The sequence below is a fragment of the Microtus pennsylvanicus genome, chromosome 2 (genome assembly GCF_037038515.1).
Source record: "Microtus pennsylvanicus isolate mMicPen1 chromosome 2, mMicPen1.hap1, whole genome shotgun sequence".
Taxonomy (NCBI): Eukaryota; Metazoa; Chordata; class Mammalia; order Rodentia; family Cricetidae; genus Microtus; species Microtus pennsylvanicus.
Genome location: NC_134580.1, coordinates 62333197 through 62356612, shown reverse-complemented (window position 1 = coordinate 62356612; position 23416 = coordinate 62333197). Strand labels below are relative to the sequence as shown.

General features: G+C 41.0%; 3 protein-coding genes across 11 annotated transcripts in view; 1 reads left to right on the top strand and 2 right to left on the bottom strand.

The window, feature by feature from the left end:
* Rrm2b (ribonucleotide reductase regulatory TP53 inducible subunit M2B) overlaps positions 1-6648 on the bottom strand; it is a 31451-nt gene extending 24803 nt beyond the window's left edge. For 3 of the 6 annotated variants that reach the window (XM_075961162.1, XM_075961163.1, XM_075961165.1), the window contains exon 1: positions 6525-6648. In XM_075961162.1, coding sequence (XP_075817277.1) covers positions 6525-6572 — 48 coding nt within the window. In that variant the 5' untranslated portion in view covers positions 6573-6648. Of the gene's footprint in view, positions 1-3802; positions 3869-6252; positions 6340-6524 lie in introns of those variants that run through there. The other 3 variants (XM_075961166.1, XM_075961161.1, XM_075961167.1) reach the window with 2 other exon arrangements.
* Positions 6378-7505, top strand: LOC142843581 (uncharacterized). Its single transcript, XM_075961168.1, has 2 exons — positions 6378-7063; positions 7295-7505. The coding sequence occupies exons 1-2, from the start codon at positions 6503-6505 to the stop codon at positions 7373-7375; spliced, it is 642 nt and encodes a 213-aa protein (XP_075817283.1). The 5' UTR covers positions 6378-6502; the 3' UTR covers positions 7376-7505.
* A 4385-nt stretch (positions 7506-11890) lies between these two features.
* Positions 11891-23416, bottom strand: part of Ubr5 (ubiquitin protein ligase E3 component n-recognin 5) — a 110052-nt gene continuing 98526 nt past the window's right edge. For all 4 annotated transcript variants that reach the window (XM_075961160.1, XM_075961157.1, XM_075961158.1 and 1 more), the window contains exons 52-59: positions 21493-21553; positions 19838-20013; positions 19389-19473; positions 17052-17207; positions 16636-16749; positions 15409-15553; positions 14109-14194; positions 11891-12498 (exon numbers count right to left, since the gene is read on the bottom strand). In XM_075961160.1, coding sequence (XP_075817275.1) covers positions 12286-12498; positions 14109-14194; positions 15409-15553; positions 16636-16749; positions 17052-17207; positions 19389-19473; positions 19838-20013; positions 21493-21553 — 1036 coding nt within the window. In that variant the 3' untranslated portion in view covers positions 11891-12285. The remainder of the gene's footprint in view (positions 12499-14108; positions 14195-15408; positions 15554-16635; positions 16750-17051; positions 17208-19388; positions 19474-19837; positions 20014-21492; positions 21554-23416) is intronic.

Genomic DNA, 23416 nt, shown 5'->3' with positions numbered 1-23416 from the left:
TGCAGTATATACAAGAACAGTATGTGTGTGGTGTGTATGCGTGTGTGTATGTGGGTATGCAGTATGTGTGCATGAGCAGTAGGTGTGTGTTTATGTGTAGGTATGTAGGTGTGTGTCACCAGAAGGGGTGTGTGTCATCAGATGTCTTTGTCTACTCCACTGAACCCTGAGCCCCTGGTTGGTTAGACTGGCTGGTCTAGCAATCAAGCTATCTCTGCACCTGCCCCCCAGTGCTGGATACATATCAACGCTAGATTTTAGTTGGGTGCTGGGAATCTCAACTGAGATTATCATACTTACAAAGCAGGCACTATCAAATGAACTATCTCCCTAACTCAGTCAACAAGGATTTTGAATCCATGTGGATTATTTTAGAAGTATATCAATTGCATTGAAATATTATTCTGCATTTTTCCTGTTCTTTGTATGATACTATTGAGGTATCTATAGGACTAGACATCTCTACCATCATCCTATTTGCTAGATGGGGCATTCTGAAAGGCAGGAAGGAAAACACAAGCAGTAACCCTTGGAGTCTTTACATCCTAGTGAATACCTACCCGGCTGGTCTCAGGACTTGGAAAGCTTTTGAAGACTAGTACCTTAAAACTGGAATGTAAGTGACATTTGTATAGACTTTCTTCCTGTTCCCCTCTGATAAAAATGCAACATGACACTAATTCATGAAGGATTAAAAGAAGCTTCATCAGGAAGGTTTTATTATATATTCTATCATGTGACAACTGGACCTGAGTTGGCAAATTTCAAAATGCATATTTTAGCACAGTTTGAAGAGGTTCGCGTAAGGTTCTCCAGAATGCCCTCAGCAGGCCTGTGGTAAGAAACCATTCTTTAGGATATTCTTATTGTTATTTGCTTCTCCTTTTTGAGCTGTGTCTTACTATGTAGCCCAGGCTAGCCTAGACACTGTGACTCTCCACCTGAGTCTCCTGTGCGCTGGGATTATTCATAGCCGTGTACCACAATGATGAACTTAGCATGGTTGTTTCCAGCAGCTCCCTTTACTGCGTTTCCCAGAGCGTTCCACCTAAGTCTTCCTAGCGGTAGGTTTCTTTCTACACTTGTCATTAGCGTACACAACATTTCATTACATCACAGGGCTGCAGAGAGGTCTCACCCTGGCAAGGTCGACATAGTGTGAGAAGTGGGCAGTGCAGGGAAGCAGCCTGCTACTGGCCACACAGTCTTAAGCCTCTGGCTACCATGTATGTCAATGATGGACAAACCAATAGCATTGATTAACAGCAAGATGATTAAGAGACTATCTAATGCTGTGCATCGACCCAGCATTCAGGAAGCAGAGGATGATGGATCCCTGAGTTTGAGCCCAGCCTGGTCTACAGAGTGAGTTCTAGGCAAACCAGTGCTACACAGAGAAACTTTGTCTTGAAAATAAAACAAACAAACAAAAAACACCAGGGAGAATTGATAATATACAAAGAAAATGTTGGCTGGTTAGATATAAATCTTCATCTTCCATTTATATCCAAATTCAAAATAAGTCTGTCAACTCTCGCCATTTCTTTGACTTATTTTATAATTTTATAAATAAAAACTTAAAATTATTATACTAGAATAAAAAAATAAAAAATAAAGTGAATTTATCAAATGGCATCACACTTATGATTTTATTTGGAAATTGCGGTCCAGTATTAATGCCACAGAAAGGATCTTGAATGTAAATACTAATCTCACCACAGCTATTGTCCAATAACTTCTCTGAAACAATGCTTTGTTAATTTAAAAAAATCAATGTCATTATTTTATAGAAAAATTACAAATTAACTTTTGAATTCTAAAATATTATTCCTTGGCTAAATTTTATCTGAAGTTAGGCTGGGTATGTCTATTTTGTATACTAAATGGAAATTAAGAAATTAATTTTTAGAAACTTTGGAGCAGGTCATCTAGCCTCTAAATGTAACTTTTGGAAGCGCTGAAGGTTTGTTTGTTTGTTTATTCTTTTTCACCAAAGATTTTTAATCAGACAAGTAACAATATTGGATTTGTATTTTATGATCCCTTGTAGAAATGAGGCAGGGTTTGAAAAGAAATTGAAAAGAGACAAATTTTATATTAGTGTATTTCCCATTTCTTGTCCTTATTGTCTTCTGACTTCCATATATTCACAGTGGGATATGTGTTCCTACCCAAACACATAGATATAGCCTCCTACACACACACACACACACACACACACACACACACACACACACAAATGAACTTTAAAAAATAGAACAAATAGTTCTTGCTAAAAATATTCAACCCCTGCAACTGCAAGATTTTTACCAGAAATAACAGGGCATAGAAAATGCTCAATATGTGAACAGCTGAATAACCAGACCAGAACTGGTCCACTCTCAATCAGTTTAACACAACGTAGATCAACTGTTACTACTAGCCAAGCGCTAGTAACGCAGCTATTAATACAAAGTATCTGTTGTTGAGAGAAAGCTATCTGCTCTAGTTACTCAAGCGCCAGTAACAAAGCTATTAATACAAAGTATCTGTTGTTGAGAGAACGCTATCTACTCTAAGTTACTCTATAATGTATACAAAAAAGTGGCTTAAGGCTGTGCTTTTATGGGTGGAGGATGTCTGTGCTCCTAGGTGGACAAGCAACACCACTGTCTGTCCAGCACTACCTTTGTAGTACAGACTGACAAATGACTTGTTCCTGGTAGTAGAAAGGGGACCTCTCTGTACACGTGCCAGGTGAATTGAGACTGTGGGGCACACGAGAGCACTACAATCTTATTCGGAAACCCAGGCTCAAGAACATATCAGACATAACAGATTAGAGGAGTATAAATCTCTCACATGAACTTCATAAGGTGGTGGTACCTAGAACTGTGATGAGAATAGCTCCATACCCACCTACCTACCGCCTGGTGTGTGTGTGTATAACTGACAAGCAGAGAACTCTTGTCTTTGGGGCTTCAGATCAGCTTAGTCCCGATCCACCTGCTCACCCATTCACTTGATTATCCATTCACCTGCTCCCTCATTCACCTGCTCCCCCATTCACCTGCTCACCCATTCACTTGATTATCCATTCACTTGCTCTCCCATCCACCTCCTCACCCATCTGCCTGCTAACACATGTACCTGTTAACTCATCCACATGCTCCCCCATTCACCTGATTATCCATTCACTTGCTCTCCCATCCATCTCACCTATTCACCTGCTAGCACACATACCTGCTAATCCATCCACTTGTTCACCCATGCACCTGCTAACACATGTACCTGCTAACTCATCCACTTGCTAATTCTTGTTCTAACCCAGTTCTTTCCTCCTTGCCTCTGTAGCCAACTACTTGGCCACCTGCAATCCTGACTCTCCTGAAGCCTGGTCTCTACAGCATGGCCCGCTCTGAGTTCCTTCTTTACCAGTAAACTACTCACCTGTAGCCTATTTAACACATTCATTCATAAACTACACAGAGAAACATTTTTGTGTAATGTGTGATAGAAGAGTTAATACTAATAAAAGACTGAGACAAAAGAACCTTCCTCAGCCAGATCACCAAAGGTTACCTGCCATATTGCTGCCACTGAAACTGCTGTCCCCTGCAAACTTATCATCATCCAATAACTCTGACATTGTAGAAGGATACAAACATGTACATCTGTGTATCTGGCATAGCACATTCAAAACAATCTATAAAGTCAGTTTTGTCAATAAGAATGATAACAAATTCAGGTTCGAGATTTCTAGTAGGCAGCTGAAAATAGAACACTATGGCACAAGAGAGAGGGCAATCATGTTAATAATTACCAAGGGAACGGATGATCCAGGGAGAACTGGAGGGAACAGGACAGCTGAGGACACAGCCTGCAGGCGCTGAAAAATGCCAACACATAGCGCTTGAGACTTAGCTCGTTTGGGAGAGTGCTTGCCTACCTCGTATGAAGCCCCGTGTTCTATCCCCAATGCTGCATAAACTAGGCCCTGAGATCAATGAAGAAGTTCTAGGTCAGCTTCAGCTGCATAGTAAGTCTGAAGGGCAGTCTGGGGTAAGTGGGGTCCAGGCTAAAAAAAAAATCAGAAAGACAAGGGGGTGAGGAAAAGAATGCTAACGTGTGGACAGTAGGGAAGCCAGGGGGAGACAGACTGAAAGGCAGGGAGGACAAGCAAAAGCAGCAGTGGTCTGATCTGACTCCAGCCTCAGCAAAGAGAGGAATTCTAGAAAGGATGAGACACTGAATGTCAACCAGTCTAGGGGGAAATTAAAGGTTTACAAAGATGTGGCAGTGTACAGAAGCTCATATCTGAATTCTCCTTGCCATCATTTCTTACCTCTGGCCCTCATTATACATACATTATGACATGATTCTTATGGATAATCACCAAGAGTTTCTGACTAGGAATTAACAAGAATAGAAGTGGCACCTGGAAGACAGATACCTCAGGTTCAGGATGAATCAGAAAAAGAAACTAAGCTGGGTGGTGGTGGCTCACGCCTTTAACACCAGCACTTAGGAGGCAGAGGCAGGAGGATCTCTGTGAGTTCAGGCCACCCTGGTCTACAGAGTGAGTTCCAGGACAACCAGGGCTACACAAAGAAACCCTGTCTCAAAAAACAAACAAAAAAGAAAGAAAGAAAGAAAGAAAGAAAGAAAGAAAGAAAGAAAGAAAAGAAAGAAAGAAAAAGTAAAAGGAAAGGAACTAAATTTTGCTAACAAATAATGTACAAATTGAGAACATAAATTACGATGTGAACATTGTACTAAAAATAAACTTGACTTTGATAGGCCCTTGCTAGTGAGTCTTATTTTTTTAGTGGGAATTGAGAGCTTGAGAGATTTTTCTTGAATGAGCATTAGGGAAGTAACAACCAATCACGTATTTAATCAGAGACAGAGCTGGCAACAGGACTGGAGGGCAGGGAAGCCGGAGGCAGAGAGACAAAGACAAAGCCATGAGAACCTAAAGTAATCCTTGGCAAGAGTCTACCACGTTTTTCAAAACTCGTGTTTTTAGTTTCTTCTGTCTTAGCTTCTGGTCATCTGGTATGAAGAGTTGCCAAGATAAAAATCTAGGTCATGATTCCCGGTAGTTGCCTACACAACCTAATCTAGACTGGCATCTGCGCGTCTCCGACTCTCACCCCGCACTTCTCCACAGGCTGCCTCTCCTGTCCCTGCCACTTATCTGCGTGCTGTTGCAGCCACGTACTTTTTAAAAGTATCATTTTATTCTCTATCACCACCAACGGAATCCTGGCTGAGGTCAACAACTTGGGGAGTTGAACCTGGTTCTAGTGATAAGTCTTAGGCGTGTCATTCGGAGTTTTCCAATCTTGGACATTCTGAGGAACTGATGAGTGCTATGGACACTGTGGATTCACACACACATGATGACCCTTGAATCCAGTGCGCTAAGATCACCTGCAGAGCTCGTCACACGTACAGGTGGTGGGCTCAGGGACTTGGTCTTTATTAGTAGCTGCAGATGGTTCTGACACCAGTAGGCCCCACTGCTCTGTCAGATCCAGAGATAGAAGTTTCAGATATCCCTGCATCTCAAAAACCTTTGAACTCATTAAAAGTACTCACTAAAATTCATCCTGGCCTAAAATTCTGCTGTCTTTATTAATCAAAAGTTAAAAGAAAAAAAAAGTGAACTTCTAGGTGTTAGGGCAGAACCTCCTGGTGTCACTGGCAAACCAGAGAAGTCTGAGTTTTCACCTGAGTGGAGAAACTGGTATGAGGACCTTTGTTTCAAGGAGAACAAACTAAGGGATAGTCACAGCTTATTACTAAATGTTTACAAACTAAAAATCAACCTAGCATCTACATCTTTGTCTAGAAATGCCAGTTTAATTAAGCACGAATGTCCGTGGGCTGAAACTTTTATGTCCCTTCCAAATTGCCATAATATTAAATTCAAGATACCACACTGAGATACAAAAACGTATTACTCATATATTCCAAATATCTTAGAATATTTGCCCCACAAAAATGGGGTACTGGAAACTATACAATAATAACTTAAATGACTATGTACTCTTCTAATATGGTGCGTAATCACCTTCTTCTCTCTGGTAGCACAGAAGCAAAGGGGATAAGTAAGTTAATTTTAGATTTATTAAGCTCCTTGGCACTTTGCATAACAGCACTTCATTCTCTGTGAAGGAAGGAACAGACACCCCGAGGACTCCGTTGCAGCTCGGTCTGCGCCCAGCTGGCCTCGCGGCCCCGCCTGCCATCTGCCCCCTCATGCACCTGCACACGCGCTCCTCGGCGGCGGAGGGGAGTGCCGCCGCAGCCCCGGCCAGGGTTCCTGAGCAGGAGACACCGGGAGAGCCGCCGTCCCGGGCCAGCCCCGAGCGAGCCCTGCGCCCGCGCCCCTCCCCCACCATCCTGCAGCGAGGGCGCTTCCTTCCGGAGGCACCGGGTCTCCGACGGTGACGATCAGAACTCCGCAGCCGAGCCCGGACCCGAAGTTTGGGCCTGACCCTCCCTGCGGCGGAGGATGGAGCGACTGCGACCTTTACCTCATCCTCCTCCGGCCTGGCCGCCGCCGGCCTTTCCGGCTCGCCCATCGCGCCGACTCCGCCAGAGCTACGGAAGCCCAGGGCCTGAGCGCGGCGACTTAGCTCCGAGCCGGAGCGGAGAGCAGACACTTCTCCGGCTCCGGGCCCGCCTAGCCGCGTCGCTCCCGGGTTCTGGCCGGCCCATTGACCGGGGGACTCCGGGAGGCTCCACCCACGGCCGCTTCTCCTCCGAGAGGCTCCTCCAAGCGGCCCCGCCCCACTTTGCAGAGGCTTGCCCCGCCCCTCCGAGAGGCTCCTCCCTCAGGCGGCCCCGCCCCACTCCGTCTTTAGCCCCCTCCAGCTTCCCTTCACCGAGCAGGACTCCCTCGGCGCCTGCTCCCGGGAGAGCTCGGCGCTCCACCGCGCCCCTGACGTCACAGGCCCCGCCCACCCCTGCGGACCCAAGCCGGAAGCTCCCGCCCGGCCTGCCGAGTGTCGGCTGCAGTCCGTCTGACCTGCTCACCCGGACCACCTATCCACAGTCCCTCGCCGGCCACACGGTAAGGGACGCTCACACGGGAGGTGGCGCTCCAGGGTCTCTAGAGACTGCCAGGTGGCTGCAGAGCCACCCACTGTGTGAACATCCTTAAGTCTGGACTCCTCTATTTGATAGACTCTTCCAAAATTCCTGCAAGAGCCCCTTTACTTCCTGCTTCCCGGACGTGTACCAGGTCTACAAAAGCGTACAAGCACACGTGACTGACCCTTTCACAGATTTCCTTTATTCCCAGATGCCTTCACCACCCCATGGCTCACATCTACAAAATCAGCGTCATGAGGACAATGCAGGGATCTGCCACAGCCTCGAATAGTCAGTCCGCTCTAAACAGAACAGGGCACCTGGGCACATACATCCACTGTTTCTGCAAACAGTTCCCTAGGTGGCCCTGCGGGAGTGAGCCTTGAGGTTCTCTTCTCAATCCAAATAAAATCCTTGCAGAAAATTGCCAAGCACCAAACTCTTCATTTTAAAACTTAAGTATAGGAGTTCTGTTTAACAGGCCATGTTTACTATTCAGAAAGACCTCGAATGGAAAGGAGGTCCGCACATCTGGAGGTGTAGACTAGAGCCACTTGGAATAGGCTATGTGCAGGATAATGTGAACTTGATACAAGGCAATGGGAAAGCCAGGGGCTCTGCAGGTGAGAGCAACAACTGCTCTAAGTTCAATTCCTAGCACCCGCGTGGAGGCGGACAACCTTCTCTAGTTCCAAAGTACCCAAGGCCCTCTTCTGGGCTCCATGGACCCATATGCATAGAATAAGAATAAATATAATTTTCCTTTTTAAAGAACATTTTTTCAGGATGCCTTCATTATTAAGTAGCTGTGGAAGATACTCAAATTTAAGTACATGAGTTTGAACCCTGGAACCCACCTAAAGTCAGGAGAACCAACTCAACAGAGCTGGCCTCTGGCCTCCACATCCCTGGACTTTGGGCGTGCTAGGCCTTCAACTCAAGGTTTCACACATGCTAAACATGTACGTATGTGAACTACACTCCTGCACCATGCATCTTTTAAAATTAAAGGTTCGTTTCTGCCTTTTTCTCAAAGCATATAAAAAGCTTTTGTGAAATGGTTATGCTGGCTCTGAAGCGTAGCAAACACACTAATGGCCATATACTGTAGACCACTTTCTACATTACACAGCTCCTTGTGCTGCATTGCTCAGTGTTTGTTGCTGTCCCCGTTCTAAGTTTTGCTGCTTCTATACTTACCATGAAGCAGCAATCTGGTGACCTATGCTTTCATTTGTTTTCTTTCTTTCTTTCTTTTTTTTTTTTTTTTTTTTTGGTTTTTCGAGACAGGGTTTCTCTGTGGCTTTGGAGCCTGTCCTGGAACTAGCTCTGTAGACCAGGCTGGTCTTGAACTCCCAGAGATCTGCCTGCCTCTGCCTCCCGAGTGCTGGGATTAAAGGCGTGCGTCACCATCGCCCGGCTTCATTTGTTTTCTTGTTCTCCATATTGAGGCAACTATTACGTGTGCCTCATGTTACCCAATCCATTTTTGGGTAGTTGAGGATTATTATTTTTTTCTGTGGGCAGAATTTTTCTAATGAACAGTAACACAAATGTATTTATCCCCTAGATGTATTAATGAATATGGCAACAATGATATTTACATACGCCTTCCACTTCTGTAGGCTAGAAGCCGATTCTACGAGACAAAAAATCTTTGAAGTTGCTGGCTACCCAGAAGCATGAGGCGCTGTAGTGATATTTCATTTCATTTATATTTTAATTAACAAAGCTTGCCTGAAGATCAGAAAGGAAAACAGCCCCACTGGTCTGCCATAGAAACCAGGTGGTAGTGGTGCACGCCTTTGATCCCAGAACTAGAGAGCATTATAAAACAGGAGCAGACAGCTTCCAGACACAGCACAGTCTCATTCTGAGATTCCTGGAGGCAGGATTGCCATTTCCGACAGAGGTATAGGTAAGAGCCAGAGTGGCTGGTTATTTTGCTTTTCTGACCTTCAAGTAGAACACCAGTTTCTGTCTCTGGGTTTTTATTAATTGTGCTACAGGGCACTTATTTTAAAAAGATCCTATTTTTTAAAAGAATTAGGTGTGATTCATAAACTTCATCTAATCATTCCCATGCCACAAGCCTGTCACAGTTTAACATTAATAGTCAAGTTTCACTTTTTTGCATCAGACATTTCAAATACAAGAACACTTTTTTTTTTCCTGGAGAAAGTCTACTTGCATCAAAATACAGCTAACCCATTGATTGGACGCTACACTTGTGAAAGAGGCTCATGAAATCTTTATCCATGCTGTTTTATTACGATTATTATTTGTGAACGGCACCATGCATGCACAGGTAGAGGGCAGAGAACAACCCGCAGTTGGCTCTCTCCTTCTACCTGTGGGTGGGTTCGGGAGATCAAATTCAAGCCACCAGGCTAGGTAGGCAGCAAGTGCCATCTTTTTGAGTTTGTGGTCCCTATGAATTTTAAAGATACAACATACTGTGTAAGTACATTCAGCCACTACCCAGGCAGTGCACTAAAGGCACATCCATCCAACAGTGCTCAAGCAAGAGCCAGGATTAAGCAACAGTTGTACTTTTTGCATAGAACTTAAGAACTTTGTAGTGGATTTATGTCCACAAGTGAAACAGGATGCTCTCTGGTCCTCACTCTGGAATTCTCTATTATGAAGATGACTGGCTTCCACTGTTTAGTGTATCAGAAAAGGGACCGGAGACAGACAAGTGCCCAGGCATCTGCATTAACAAGCCACAAGTAAATCTTGGCGATACAAAAGCAGGAGAATTATTTCTTCAAGGAAGATGTCATTTTTTAGCTTGAGCCTGGTAGTTGTCATGGCATTCATCAAAACAACCCTATCTTTACAGTGGAGATGCTGTCCTCTCTCAAGCCAAAGTGGGAAGTAGCAAAGCTCCAAACACCAGTCAAGTTTCCTCCTAGTCTTCCTGAACTGTCTCCAGTTCTGTTTCACTTAATTGCTAAACAAGACCAAAAGAGAACCTTGTTTTATATGACTTTATTTTATATTTAGAGCCATTTTATGCTTAACTTTAAAAAAAAAGAAAAAAAGCCTCACTGCTTTTATTATTACTAAAAGCATTTTAACCAAACTCTTGATTTAGGAAGACCTCAGACATTCTGCATTATTTTAAATATTTTTATTCTTTCAATAACTATTAAAAATAAGTTTGCAATTAGGGTTTCAAGTGCCCTAGTCTAACTTGTTCATTACTACTGATCAAGCCTGTTCTGTGCACACAGGACTAACTTGTTCATTACTACTGATCAAGCCTGTTGTGTGCACATAGGACTAACTTGTTCATTTACTACTGATCAATATTTTTATTCTTTCAGTAACTATTAAAAATAAGTTTGCAATTAGGGTTTCAAGTGCCCTAGTCTAACTTGTTCATTACTACTGATCAAGCCCGTTCTGTGCTCACAGGACTAACTTGTTCATTACTACTGATCAAGCCTGTTGTGTGCACACAGGACTAACTTGTTCATTTACTACTGATCAAGCCTGTTGTGTGCACACAGGACTTACGTTGATGTTTTATACCTTTCAAATGCTTGTTGGCTCTTAATTCAGAATAATATTTGGACATAACAACCAATGTCTCACTTTGGCTAATTTACACACATAATACATCATGGTGTTGTCTAAGTTTTAAGTAACCTTCACTACTATGGTTCAATTTCAAATATTTTAGTGTTAGCAGGGTTGAGAATGCCATGTGCTTCAGTCTTTAAAAGAAGTTATATAGTAAAAGTGCAGTCCCTTTCTTTAGACATGACAATTATCCAAGGCCAGAAGTCCTAGCAGGAATTGAGAAGATAGGTGAGAGACGACAGAACTTCTCCCATTTTTCATATTTAAAGTGACAACTTAAGTCCTAGGGGGACTTTCTGTCCCTTGTTATCCCACTGAATAAAACTGCTAAGTCCACAAAGTATAAGGGCATTGTTCAAAGACCACATAGAGTCGTTTAAAAAACAAAACAAAAGAACCTGTCACTTCGTTTTCAGTTAACTCAAACTTTCTGTGCCAATTGATGCTTACACATCACTTCTGCTTATAAAAAGAAAAGGCCTGGCTGGGTGCCATTCATGATTCTCTGCTAACTGTAAAATGTGGACTGGTTTTCTTAACTTTCTTATAGTCCATACATACGTATATAAACTTAAAAAAAAATGTATGAATATAACCATGTCAGTGCATTGCCCTTAGCTTTAAAAATGTGTAAGTATATAAATAAAAACTGTTTCTTCAATTACTTGACATTTCTTCTGTAATTTATTTAAAAAAGTAAAATGTAACAAGATATTTTAAAAAGGCTAGATACAAAAGTATTTAAGCTGCTCACGAACATTTAAAATTTTCCAAAATGTATTTTCAGTAATCATGATCTTATAAAGCATTTTACAGTTACCAGGAAGTGCCCAGCTGGGTACACATAACTGAATTCCCTTAGCACAAACGTCTGGCTAGGACTGAAGGGCAGGAGCCTGTCTAACTGCCTTGGAACAGGTACAAAGAAGAGAAGGTGACTCTAATAAGGATTGTGCATTGGCCCCACCATATGTACAGAAAAAGTGCCCTCTCTCAACTCAACAAATTACATGCAAATATTAGTGGTATCGTTTAATATCCTGGAGCTCAATGCAGCGGAAATAACCCGCAGTAAAAGTGGGTCTTATAGGTAAAAGTGATTTTTGTCTCTAAAATCTGGATGTCAAGAACTTTTTACAAGTTCCATATACATGATACACAATTGCAGCCAACCACAAATTAAACACCATAAAAAAGTTAAAAGAAAAACACAGAACATACTTAATTTTTTATTTTGAAATCCCCTATTCCCTCTATACAAGAGCCTTTGTCGAAATGCTTCCCACAAAGGCAGCATTGCATGTTCAGAACATCTTACATTTCCCCTCACAGAAAAGAAAGTCACAGTGTAGATTATGTTGTTCTGCTGTCAGCTTTGGCTGGGGTCGGACCTGGAAGTTGGCAACTAACAAACCATCATAGACAAAAGGTGCCAGTGCTTCTCAGGCCTTTAAGCTACAAACTCAGCAAGGAATGTTTGCATTTAATCTCTTTACGGTACCACCAGGGGTTATGACAGCATTAACTTCCATAAACTTTTATAGACAAATGGGAAAAAAAATCTACAAAATTAGCTAGTAATATTACACAGCAATACACACTTTTTATACTCTACACAAAACCAAAATTCTTGGTCTTAATGGCGAGCAGTAACTTTTGTTTGAGAATCTGTTTAGAGGAATAGAGTGGGACATACAGCCGAGAAATACAGGTGTTTGCAGTAGGAAGATGCTGGTCATCTGGCGGCCTTATTGTGATTGAGGGCATAGGCTGAAAACCTTCTTCACTGGCTGGCAATGATGGGCTTGATGTCCAAAAGTAAACCTAAGTAAGAACATATAGTTACAATTTTGGCCTTTATACGCAACCTTAATTCTGGCAATATAAACAACATCAATTCTGAAGTTTCATAACTGCCCAACTCTGAGCTGACCAAGAACAATAGACATGCTATGGGTGGGACTGAGGGGGAAGGTAGAGAACTCCAGGAAGTTTCAACCATAAACAAATCACTACAGACAACTAAGTAACACTGAGAGCAGAAGAAACAGTCTTCCCTAGAGAAAGCACACTAACTGGTTATTCAGTACCAAATGGTCAGCCCTGAAAACACACATCTACATGACATTATACAGTCTGAGCAGGTTTTGCCTATGTATTTAGCAACACGAACGAACACAAAAACACACTGGAGGGGGAGCGATCATGAATTTGAAAAAGTGCAAGGAACCCGGGTGTGGAGAGAGAAAAGGGGTAAGTAATATGATCTGAAAAAATAAAACTTAGTTTTAAAATTATTTTATTGTATTAAAAAGCAGAATCAATTCTACCTCAATAAGCTATGTGTTAAAAAATGTTCAGATTAAAGGAGAAAAGGGTGTTGTGTTTGTTTGTTTTGACTTCAAAGTAGTTGTCTCAAGGTCCAAGTTTTCTCATCTGACGTGAAGCTATTATATCAGTGATCTCTAAGGGCCTTTACTACAGCTAACTTCTCTAAGTACTCCCATGGGCTACCTAAATGTTATTTTATCTACTAGCAAAATAGTGGCTAATATACACAATACATCAAAGTTCGCACAATAAAGTCATATGGAATCCATTACCAATTTATTTTGTATGACACACAGGATAGACAAATGATGCCCAGTAAGTGGTAACTGTTCCTCTATTTCTGCTACTAAATATGCCAAACATAGGCTTCTTCGCAGAAATATTTATTTTTATGAATATTAAATTTCTGCAATGATTTGTCCTCTATATTCATGTATCGATTTTCTGTGACAAAATTTAATCTATAGCATTTACTTTGCACAACAAAGCACTAAAGTCAATCTAACTTCCCAGAAAAGCTCAGAAACTTACATTAATTGTGGTTATTTCCTAAACTATAATATTTCCTAAAATATAAGAAACTTTATCTCAGAATGCTACAAAGGGAACATGAAACAAAAACTCTCTCCCAAGTACCAAAGCAAGCAAAGCTGTGGTCGGTCCATTGACTCATTTACTCATTTAAGAGGTAAGAAAAGGCTTCATGTAAAGTTTCTTCAAGAATGAATGAGTTGGGGCTGGAGAGGTGGCTCAGCAGTAAGAGCACTAACCAGATGCTCTTCCAAAAAGACCTGGGTTTGATTCCCACCACCTAAACAATGACTCAAAACAATCTGTAACTCTAGCCTCCCCCTCTCAGAAGAGACTGCATGCGCATGGTGCACAGACATGCACGCATGTAAAATACTCATATACACTAATGAGAAATTAAAAAAAGAAAAAATGGATCAACCAAAGGATCACTAAGAGAAACAGTGCCCGACTTCTTAGACCTGTTATTGGTAAACTATGTTCTTCAGGAAGAAAATCACCTTCTAAAAAACCAAAGCAAACTCAACCAAACCCTTTGTGTTTCACCCTACAAACTGTAAGATTTAACTTACAAGATCCTGCCGTTCTGTCATGCTCATTTTCTCCACTATGGACCAGAACCAACGCTTGAACTGTAGAAGCTTCTCAGCATTCTCTCCTAAGAATATAAAGTCAATGTGTTGTATTAGATGTTGTCTCTTTAGAACACTGGTAAACTTCATACATAAACAAAGAGACAAACTTTAAAATTTAAGATATCTAATACCTATTAGGAAATTAAAGCTATTTGTACATTTAAAAACCTTTGTAATTAAGTAATCCTGACTTGAGTCAAGAAAAGTGAACTATCATCACTCAAACCATGTCCATGACATAAAACTCATCCGTAAACTTGAGTCTTCTCATGTGACAGTGAACCAGTGCTTCTAAAACTACTGGGTTTACAAGTCACACGAGGTCTCTGTAAGAGGCGGACACCCACCCACTCTGTCCACAGAGAGAGGAAAGGACACCAGCATTCTCTCTCTAAAATTTTCACGGGATGCAATGCCGCTGAGCTGACAGTTTTTCTTTCCCTTCTATAGTTTTGGTTTTTAAATGAACTAAGTTCTAAGTACTTACACTAAAATGTGTCATAAAACCCATTACACAACAACCTATAAATTACCAAGCACGAAGGGAATTTTAAATGTTTCTGTAATTTGGGCTGCAGCACACCTTTAATCCCAGCACTTGAAGGCGGAGGCAAGAAGGATCTCTAAGCTTAGCAAGACTAGCCTGCCCTAGGAAGTGAGTGTGGTGGTGGAAGTTGTGTGTATGTGTTGCTTTTATTGGTTAATGAATAAAGCTGTTTTAGCCAGTGCAGTATTGCAAATACTATAGTTTCTGTGTGATTACTTCGGTTCTGGGCGGCCAGGAAAGAACAAGCAGCCTCCGACAACAGGAGTGCTACATAGACCCTGTCTCAATAAAACCAAAAATAGAATAAGATATGCAATATGATGAAGGACAAAATAGAAAACAAAAGGGAAACTGTATGTAGTAACTACAGTACAGTTACAATCTTCTCAAACACATGTGTGCACGTGCACGTATTTTGTTTTTTAGGCAGGATCTCACTATGTATCTGAGGCTGGCCTCAAACTTCATATTCTCCTGCCTTGGCTTCCCATAAAGAACAGAAGAATAACCTAATTCTAAGCTATCAAAATATTAATCTTCATCTAATCATACCTTTAATTGTAATAATAATGAAAACCCAAACCTGATATTCTACAGGGCTTGGGAATAGACTCTGTAACCCAGAACCTCAGAGGACACACTCAGCAAACGCTCCAGCACAGCTCTTCACAAAGACTTGCCATTTCCTACCTGACTCGTCATTGAAAGAGGTGAAACTGATCAACATCTGCACATTGACTTCACCACAGCCGTTCACCAAAAGCCGAAAGTCTTCTGCTGTTAAGTCTTCTAAGGAATTTTTTGGAAGCACATCCAATAGACCCTTCCTCATGGCCTAGAGAATTGGAAATTTTTTATTTTATTATAATCAGTACTTTGTTTTCCATAGTGTCTGTTTATATTATTAAAACTCAACATCAAATTATAGCAGCACTCTCTAAAATCAGGCTAGTTCAGAAGTTACCTAGTGTTTTATATCCCACTAGAAAACTGAAATTGCTTCTTAAATCAGATAAATAATGTACAGGCAGCACGTTTTATAAGCAGCATTACTTCAATTTGGCAAAAGTGTATCCTAGAAAAAGCACAGTAACAGCCAACCTCCCAGACTGAAACCCAAAATCTAGACACCAACTGAAAAAGTATTCAATCTTACGCTCATCTGCAGAAGGAAACCAGTGCACTAAAGCATTAACCTGCTAATGTGCGGCCAGAAGCTAACGAGTGGAGCACTAACTTGCACGCAGTCTAATTCCCAGCACAAGAGTCACCACCACTATTCAATTTATAAGAACTTTATCCTGGAAAGGGGCAGCATTAATAAGACAGGCCTGAATGTAGAGCTGGTTGTTGTCTTGAGAATCTCACTTTTGGTACACTCCTCCATCGCTGTGCTTAGGGTGCTACCTAAACTATTGACTGTAACAATATGATAGTAGAAACATGCCTCCCTCAAAAATTTCAGTAGTCACGGCTGGATGTGCAGCCAAGGAACTCTTTGGGACTAGCCACCAATAAAAACTCTGGGTTGTCATGAGATCTTAGGCTTCCCTAAACAAATGTTGGCGAAGCTTGTACTCGGAACCCTTCAGGCTCTGCTTAACAAGCCTCCTCTGCGGATGTTGCAGGGGTGAATCCTTCTAAGTCAGGTGACAACAGGATGCTTAAAGAACGACATTTCAGCCTTACAAGCCCTTAGCTGCTCACCAGCTATCTCTGACCGTTACAGTTCCCAACATCTATCTCCAAAAGAAAACAAGTGCTTGGCCTGTAGCTGGAGACCTCAGACTTTTAGTTGCGAGTCCATTTTCCATTGGAGAACTTGGGCCTTTTATAGATAGATTATTGGGCTAATTCAGACAATGGTAAAATAAAAATAGCTTCCCATGACATAATCCTTTTCTGGAAAATACTTACATGCAATGGCTGCTCTGCAACTACCAACATTCTGTGCTCTGCGTATTTCCTCACGTATTCGTAGACATTCTGAGGAGTGACTGGTATATTTACACCATTTGGAATGAGTTCAACCTAGAAGAAATTCAGCAGTGGCATTTAAAAGCAATTCTGACAAACAATAACAGCTCGTGAGAACTTTATTTTCTAAAATTTTAGAATTTAAAGACAAATATCTGAGAGGCACAAACCTTGCCAGCCTAAGTAAGTACAAAATTGCTCTCTGCCTCAGTCTGTTCCTCTCCTACAGTGCTAGTTCTGGTCCACGTGCATACACCCCGTCTCAGTCTCTTGGTCCTTACCCAAACTGTTCTTTATAAAATGGCCTAACAAATTCCCCAATTCTCTTATAAAATCAGAAACTGGATTTACTTTACCTGTCCTCCACCCTCTTCTTTACACAGGTCAATGGCAAATGCCAAATCCATTGCTGAGAACACAGCATCAGCATCTGAACTCTGGGACGCCAGGATCAGCTGTCGCAAACTCTCATACATTACCGGGTCAAAAAAAGCAAAGTCATGCCAGTTGACCTAAGGAAATAACCACACAAGAAATCTGAAAAGAAGCCTCTTTTCCTGACCCATAGTAAATTACAATCTGTGATGACTCTGGGGGAAGGGAAGTGAGAGAGAGTGAACCCAGGACTGTGTGCGCGCTAAGTAAGTGCTCTACCACTGAGCTATATCCCAGCCCTAATTTTCTTTAACTTAAAGGTACAATGATGAAGAGTGCTTTAAAGAGGAAATAAAAATTAACAAATCTTTAGCTTTCACAATTCATTTAATTTTTCATAACAGGAATAAAAAAGTTAATTGCTATGAGGTGGAGCCAACAGCATGCTTTAAAAATAAGTTTCAAAAATAATTTGTTAAGTCAGCATTATTTCTTGAACACCGCTTATGTGCATAAGCTGGCTCTTGACGACCTCATTGTGCTCCTCATGGTCTCCATACAATACAGATTACTAAATCCACTCGAAATTGATAACTTACAAAGATCACATCACTGAGTTAGACTGAAGTCTATCAGATTTCATGAGCTAAAGGGTTAACACACTAGAGGCAGGAGAATCTCTGTGAGTTCAAGGCAAGCCTGGCCTACAACAGCTAGTTCCAGAACAGGCTCCAAAGCTACAGAGAAACCCTATCCTGAAAAAAACCAACCAAACAACCAAAAAAGGAGTTAACACACTAAACACTTTTATATGTAAGAGCTTTGGTTTCTACTCACGTTCCATGCACAGAGCATTTTAGTTGGACATGTCAAGAGTTAAATTGTGGTCCCAGCCTAAAAAATGCCTCTAACTATAATAGGCTCAATTAAACAGAAAATGATATTTAGTGATTGGCTAAAGACAATTAATTTAGTACTAAAATATGACTAAACACCCATGGATGAGGAGGTCATAGGCCCTAGTGGAAAGTTCTGTAGTTTTGTTGAGTGGATATGGTGCACCTATCAAACTGTCTTCTAAATAACTGTTTATGCCCATACATTTAGGGTTGCTGTCCACTTCTGTTAGTTTCTTTTTGCAGCGGTCAGTTTGACTGCAGACTCGACTGGTCAAAGTACTAAGAACGAGTGTTGACTGTCCAGCAGTAAATGGGAGATCTGTATCACTTTACCCAAGCCGCACGTGCGTGCATGCATGCGTGCATGCATACGTGTATGCACATTTGTGCCAGAGAAAAGCGGCAGTGTAGAAACTGACTGTGGAGCTCAGCAAGGTTCTTGAACAGCTGTGACCATCAATACCAAGTCATGGGCATGAGACAGTGCCCACATCTTCCTAGCAATTTATACAACTAATGGTTGACGGGGGAGGACAGACCATTTTCTTCACTGATTTAACCACTGGTCAAGTGCCCATGTTCCTGTAAACAACCTTAATGACACCCACTAGGTCTCGGTCTCTCTCTCACACACACACAGTACCACTCGATCACAGAGAAGACATGAAAGCAGAAGGGGACTAAAGAGAGCAGGAAGGAGACAAAATAAAGTGAGAAGAATGGGGATATGACCAAACAGGTGAAAATGTCATAATACTCATTATTGTGCATAATTAATATGTGCTAATAAAAACCATTAGTGGGGGTAATTAGTAGACTCTAGCTTTCACAATTCAATTTACAGTAGATGCATGGTACAACCTCTCTGGAAAAGAGTCTTGACCTCTTTATAATAAATAGCTTTAGGAACTGTGATGCAACTGAGTGGTCAGCAGCACGTGTTATTCTAGTCAGGGTATCAGACTATCAACATAAAGACAATAATTCTATAAGCCAGATCAATGCCAAGCATGTCTACTTCATTTATTCACGCTCATTGGCCCCTCGGTGGCACTTGCATGCATTTTCAAGTGGGCTGTGTTTAAGACTATTTCTATACTCTACTGCCACCCACTTGGGACCAATTACAGTGGCTTTGGCTTCCTGAGCACTGTGTGTCAAGCACGGTGCTTGTGTTTTTATAAAGTTGTCAAGAGGATTTCTCTTCAGTAGGATCCAAGTCTGTCAGGAACCAACCGTAACTGTTACCAACTCTACTGTGCCATCTCCCCATATACAAGGACTTTAGCTATATCATTAAATACTTGACAATTATGATTATAATGCTTTAAAACAAACTGAATACTATACAGTGTACCATCATTTACTTTGCAAAGAAATGTTTACAATTGTAAAAGCAGTTATATGCATCAAACTTACTTTTCTACCAAGCAACACTTTAATTACATGCCTATTCAATGTGATAGGACATAGTTCATTTTGCAACAGACATAGTCCAAGAATCCTAAAAATAAGAACAGAAATATAATTTAAATTCAAAACTAATCATAGAATTAGTCTCACACATACATAAATATATAAATAGATAGATAGATAATATTTTTAAAAATTCCCTAAGCCTCATTTCTACCTAGTATAAAATAGAGTACATATTCAATTTTAAAGCTAATTTTAGCCAGGCCATGTGATGACACACCTCTAATTCCACAGCCCTGGGAGGCTAGCAGGAAGAACATGAGTTTGACCCCAGCCTGGGCTGCACAGAAAGCGTGGGGCTGGAGGAGTAGCTCAGTGGTAGAGAGCATGCTCAGCATCGGACAGAGCCCTGGGTCCAGTCCCGATCCCAACAGTAAGGACAGTTAGTTTACCTGCCAATGTTTCTGAAACAATTCAATCTTGCTTCTGTGTTTTTGCCAGGTCGTGGAGTATAAAATCCCCTCTTCCCAGGTTGGTAGAACAAAGGAGCATTATCATCACCATCGTCTGTGTCGTCCAAATCCATATCTACCACACTTCGACTAGAGCCATGGCGCTTTCGGTTTTCCTAATAACAAAGTATGACAGATGAGGCCTATGTGCTCATTTTTAAAAATGAAATATATGAAATGGTTCTCTGAAATCGTTCAAAGTAAAAGAAAAGCAGAACAGCATTCATATTTAAATATGTGTATAATAATATTAAAGGTAACTCTGAGCTATAACACACAAACCTTATGTATGCTAAGTCTTAATATCTCCTAAAAAATAAAATCAGTTGGGACTGGGGTCTCAAATCGATTGGGACAATGTGTGCCTGGCAAGCACAAAGCCCTGGGTTCACCTTCATGGTAGCACATGCCTGTAATCCCAGCACTGGAAGGCTAAGACAGGAGGATCTTCTGTGTAAGCTCCGGATCAATTTGGGTTACAGTAAAACCCTACCTTCAAAACAAAAACCACTCTTTCACCTTAATGCCATGAAGGTACTTTTAGTAGCTAGAGAATTCTGGATTGACAGTTCTATATCATGGCCTATGAGTTTCAGATAAGTAATCCACTGTTTTTCAAATCACTATTCCTTTTCTTTGATTATCTCAATGTGTCTGGACAGTTATAGAGCAGTTTGTTCCGAATCTGCTGACCTTGAATTTTTGAGTCTCTATCTCAGAAAAACATCATTTCCCCAGCACTTTTCTATCCAACCTTCCTCCTCCGTGTCATCGGATCTTCTCACATGGCCACATGCCCCAAGACGATACTTGAAAGTTGTTTCTACCTGCCATATTGTTATGGGTTTGGTCCAGTGACTTTTTTTTAATTTGGGAGATTGTATCAATTGCTCACGATGCTGTGTCAGTGGGTCCTGCATGTGCAGGAGTGGTCCCCAAATGCCCCCCAAAAGCTTTTGCTGTCTTTCAGGTAAGACAGAACAAGGTTCAGCTTTACCCTCCTGCTGAAAAAGACAGCCACTTGTCAAGTCTTGATTTCTCCTTCCAATCTGTGTGCTACTATTTATTTGTTCAGAATTCACAGGTAGCTCCTTTTTTACATTTTGTACTAATCTTCTTTAATGTGACCAATGAAAGAGATTATAGTGAGTTTGCTCCTCTCAGCTAGCAGATTAACATTATTAACAGAAGATTAATTACAAAATACAAGAAAAAAACCATACCATACCTACAAAAGTGTTATGTTTTCTTTGCACCTTTGGCAACCAACAGCTTCTGGGAGGAGTGACTCCTAAGATTCTACACTGCCTCCTCTTTCTTCTGCTATTCAGCCCCCTGGATCTCAACACTAAAGCTTAACTCAGTCTGTGTTCAACATAAACAGCCAAGTGACCAGTATTGTGTTAATATTTAATTCAATCAATTTTATGATTCGATTCTGTATATTGCAACCACATACCTTTCTCTTTCTGTACTATAAACCATTCATTTTATTTACAAAGACATCTCCTAAGTCCTGCTTTATTTTTCTATTTTTTTTTGTTGTTCTAACTGCTCATTAACACATGTACTAAACAAACAAAAAAATCCCTTACCTGTACCTTTTCCGAGGAATCTAATAATCCAAGGTCCAAGATACTATCAGCGCCATTTTCCCTAAAAATAAATGAAACCCTTTTACATTCGATAGAGGTGAAATGTCTGAAATTTAGTATGAAAGTATCTGTTCATATTTATTACACATTTAAAACCATGGAATATGCTTACAATCCTAGAGCTCAGGAGCATGCACTACAGAGCAAACTCAAGGCTAGTTCTCATGCTGCTGCCAAGACAGGCTTCAAAAACAAAACAAACCACACCAACCAACCAACCAAACAAACAAACAAAACCCAAAAAACTCTACTAGCTGCTACACATACAGTTCAAGACATGGCTAAGGCTTCCTGATGTAAGACAACATATACAGTCTTCATTGGGATGCTAAAACTTTAGCACAAAGCAAGAAATACAGAAAAATACTCAGAGCACAATTGCACCAGCAATCAAATTCTCTAGCCTAAGTCCTATTTACCACTAGTAAATTCACTATTCAGTGCATAAAACCAGATGTTAGTTTTGATCAACAGAAAATACTAAATTAGCAATGCTTACATATATTTACATAATCTTATTTAAAAAAATCCAACTTTCTTGTGGGCTAAGCTATTCTCAGCCGGCTCACAGCGCCAGAGATAGGGCAAAGAATTTTAAAAAACAAACAAACAAACCACAATACATTAAAGTCCAGAAAGATGGATCAGAGGATAAGAGAACTGGCTGCTCTTCCAGAAGTCTGAGTGCAATTCCCAGCTCACAACCATCTATAATGAAATCTGGTGTCCTCTTCTGGCCTAAAGGCATTTATGTAGGCAGAACACCGCACACATAATAGATAAACACCTTGAGAGGTGGCCATTGAGCTCTAGAGCTCAGCTACTTGTCTACACTTCTACAACCTAAGGTCTGGGATGGTACCACAGTGGTGTGGGTTGAGTAAGAATGGCCACCACAGGCTCAGATGTTTGAATTTTAGTCATCGGGGGTAGCACTATTTGAGAAGGATTAAGAGGTGTGGCCTTGTTGGAAGAAGCGGATCACTGGGAGTGGACCTTGAGGTTTCAAAAGTCCATACCAGGCCCAGTAGCTTATTGTTTCCTGTGGATCAGGATTTAGAACTCTCAGTTCCTTTTCCACTACCATGTCTGCCCGAATGCTGTCTTGCACCCTGCCATGATGCTAATGGACTGAACTAAACCTCTGAAACTGTAAGCCAGCCCCAAATAAATGTTTTCCTTTATAAAGAGTTGTCACGGTCATGGTGTCTCTTCACAGCAGCAGAACAGTGACTGGATGTCTGAGGTTCATAGCACCATATAAATTTCATTTAAAGTAACTCTTGCTTCAAACCGGCTGACAGAGCAAGTCCATCTAATATGGCATCTTTCTGACATTTGTCACCTTGAGTAGATGGACTATTTGCTATTTTTAGATTTTATATTCAAACTAATATGCTTTGCAGAAGGATGAGAAAAAACCTGCACAAAATTTTAAGGTGAATGTGGAGCCGTAACAGAAGTATTATTCATAACACAAGAATGTAAAAGATTGAGTATATAATGTGGTCTCTTACATGGGTGCTCCCAATGGGGAGTGGACTTCAGGGAACTTACAGATATACTTCTAAACAAACGGTTTCTAAGCCAGACACGGTAGCTCTAAGTCCCAGCACTCACAAGTCTGAGGCAGGAGGTTAGGGCTCAAGGCTAGCTTTGTCTCAGGAACAGAATAGAACAATTCTAAACATCAAATACCGTGTATGACCGAATAAAACATGAAAAATTCAGCTATTGCACTTAGGAATTATAAGATATTGTTTTAAAAAAATCGAAAAACAATATACTACTTTGTTTTTTCATTTTGATTTTTTATGTATGGGTGTTTTGCCTGCACGTGTATCAGTGCACCAAACTAGAAAAG

Coding starts and splice junctions, on each gene's coding strand:
- LOC142843581 (XM_075961168.1), top strand. CDS start 6,503: ATGGAGCGACTGCGACCTTTACCTCATCCTCCTCCGGCCTGGCCGCCG. Junction 7,064..7,294: donor AGTCCCTCGCCGGCCACACG/GTAAGGGACGCT, acceptor CTTTATTCCCAG/ATGCCTTCACCACCCCATGG.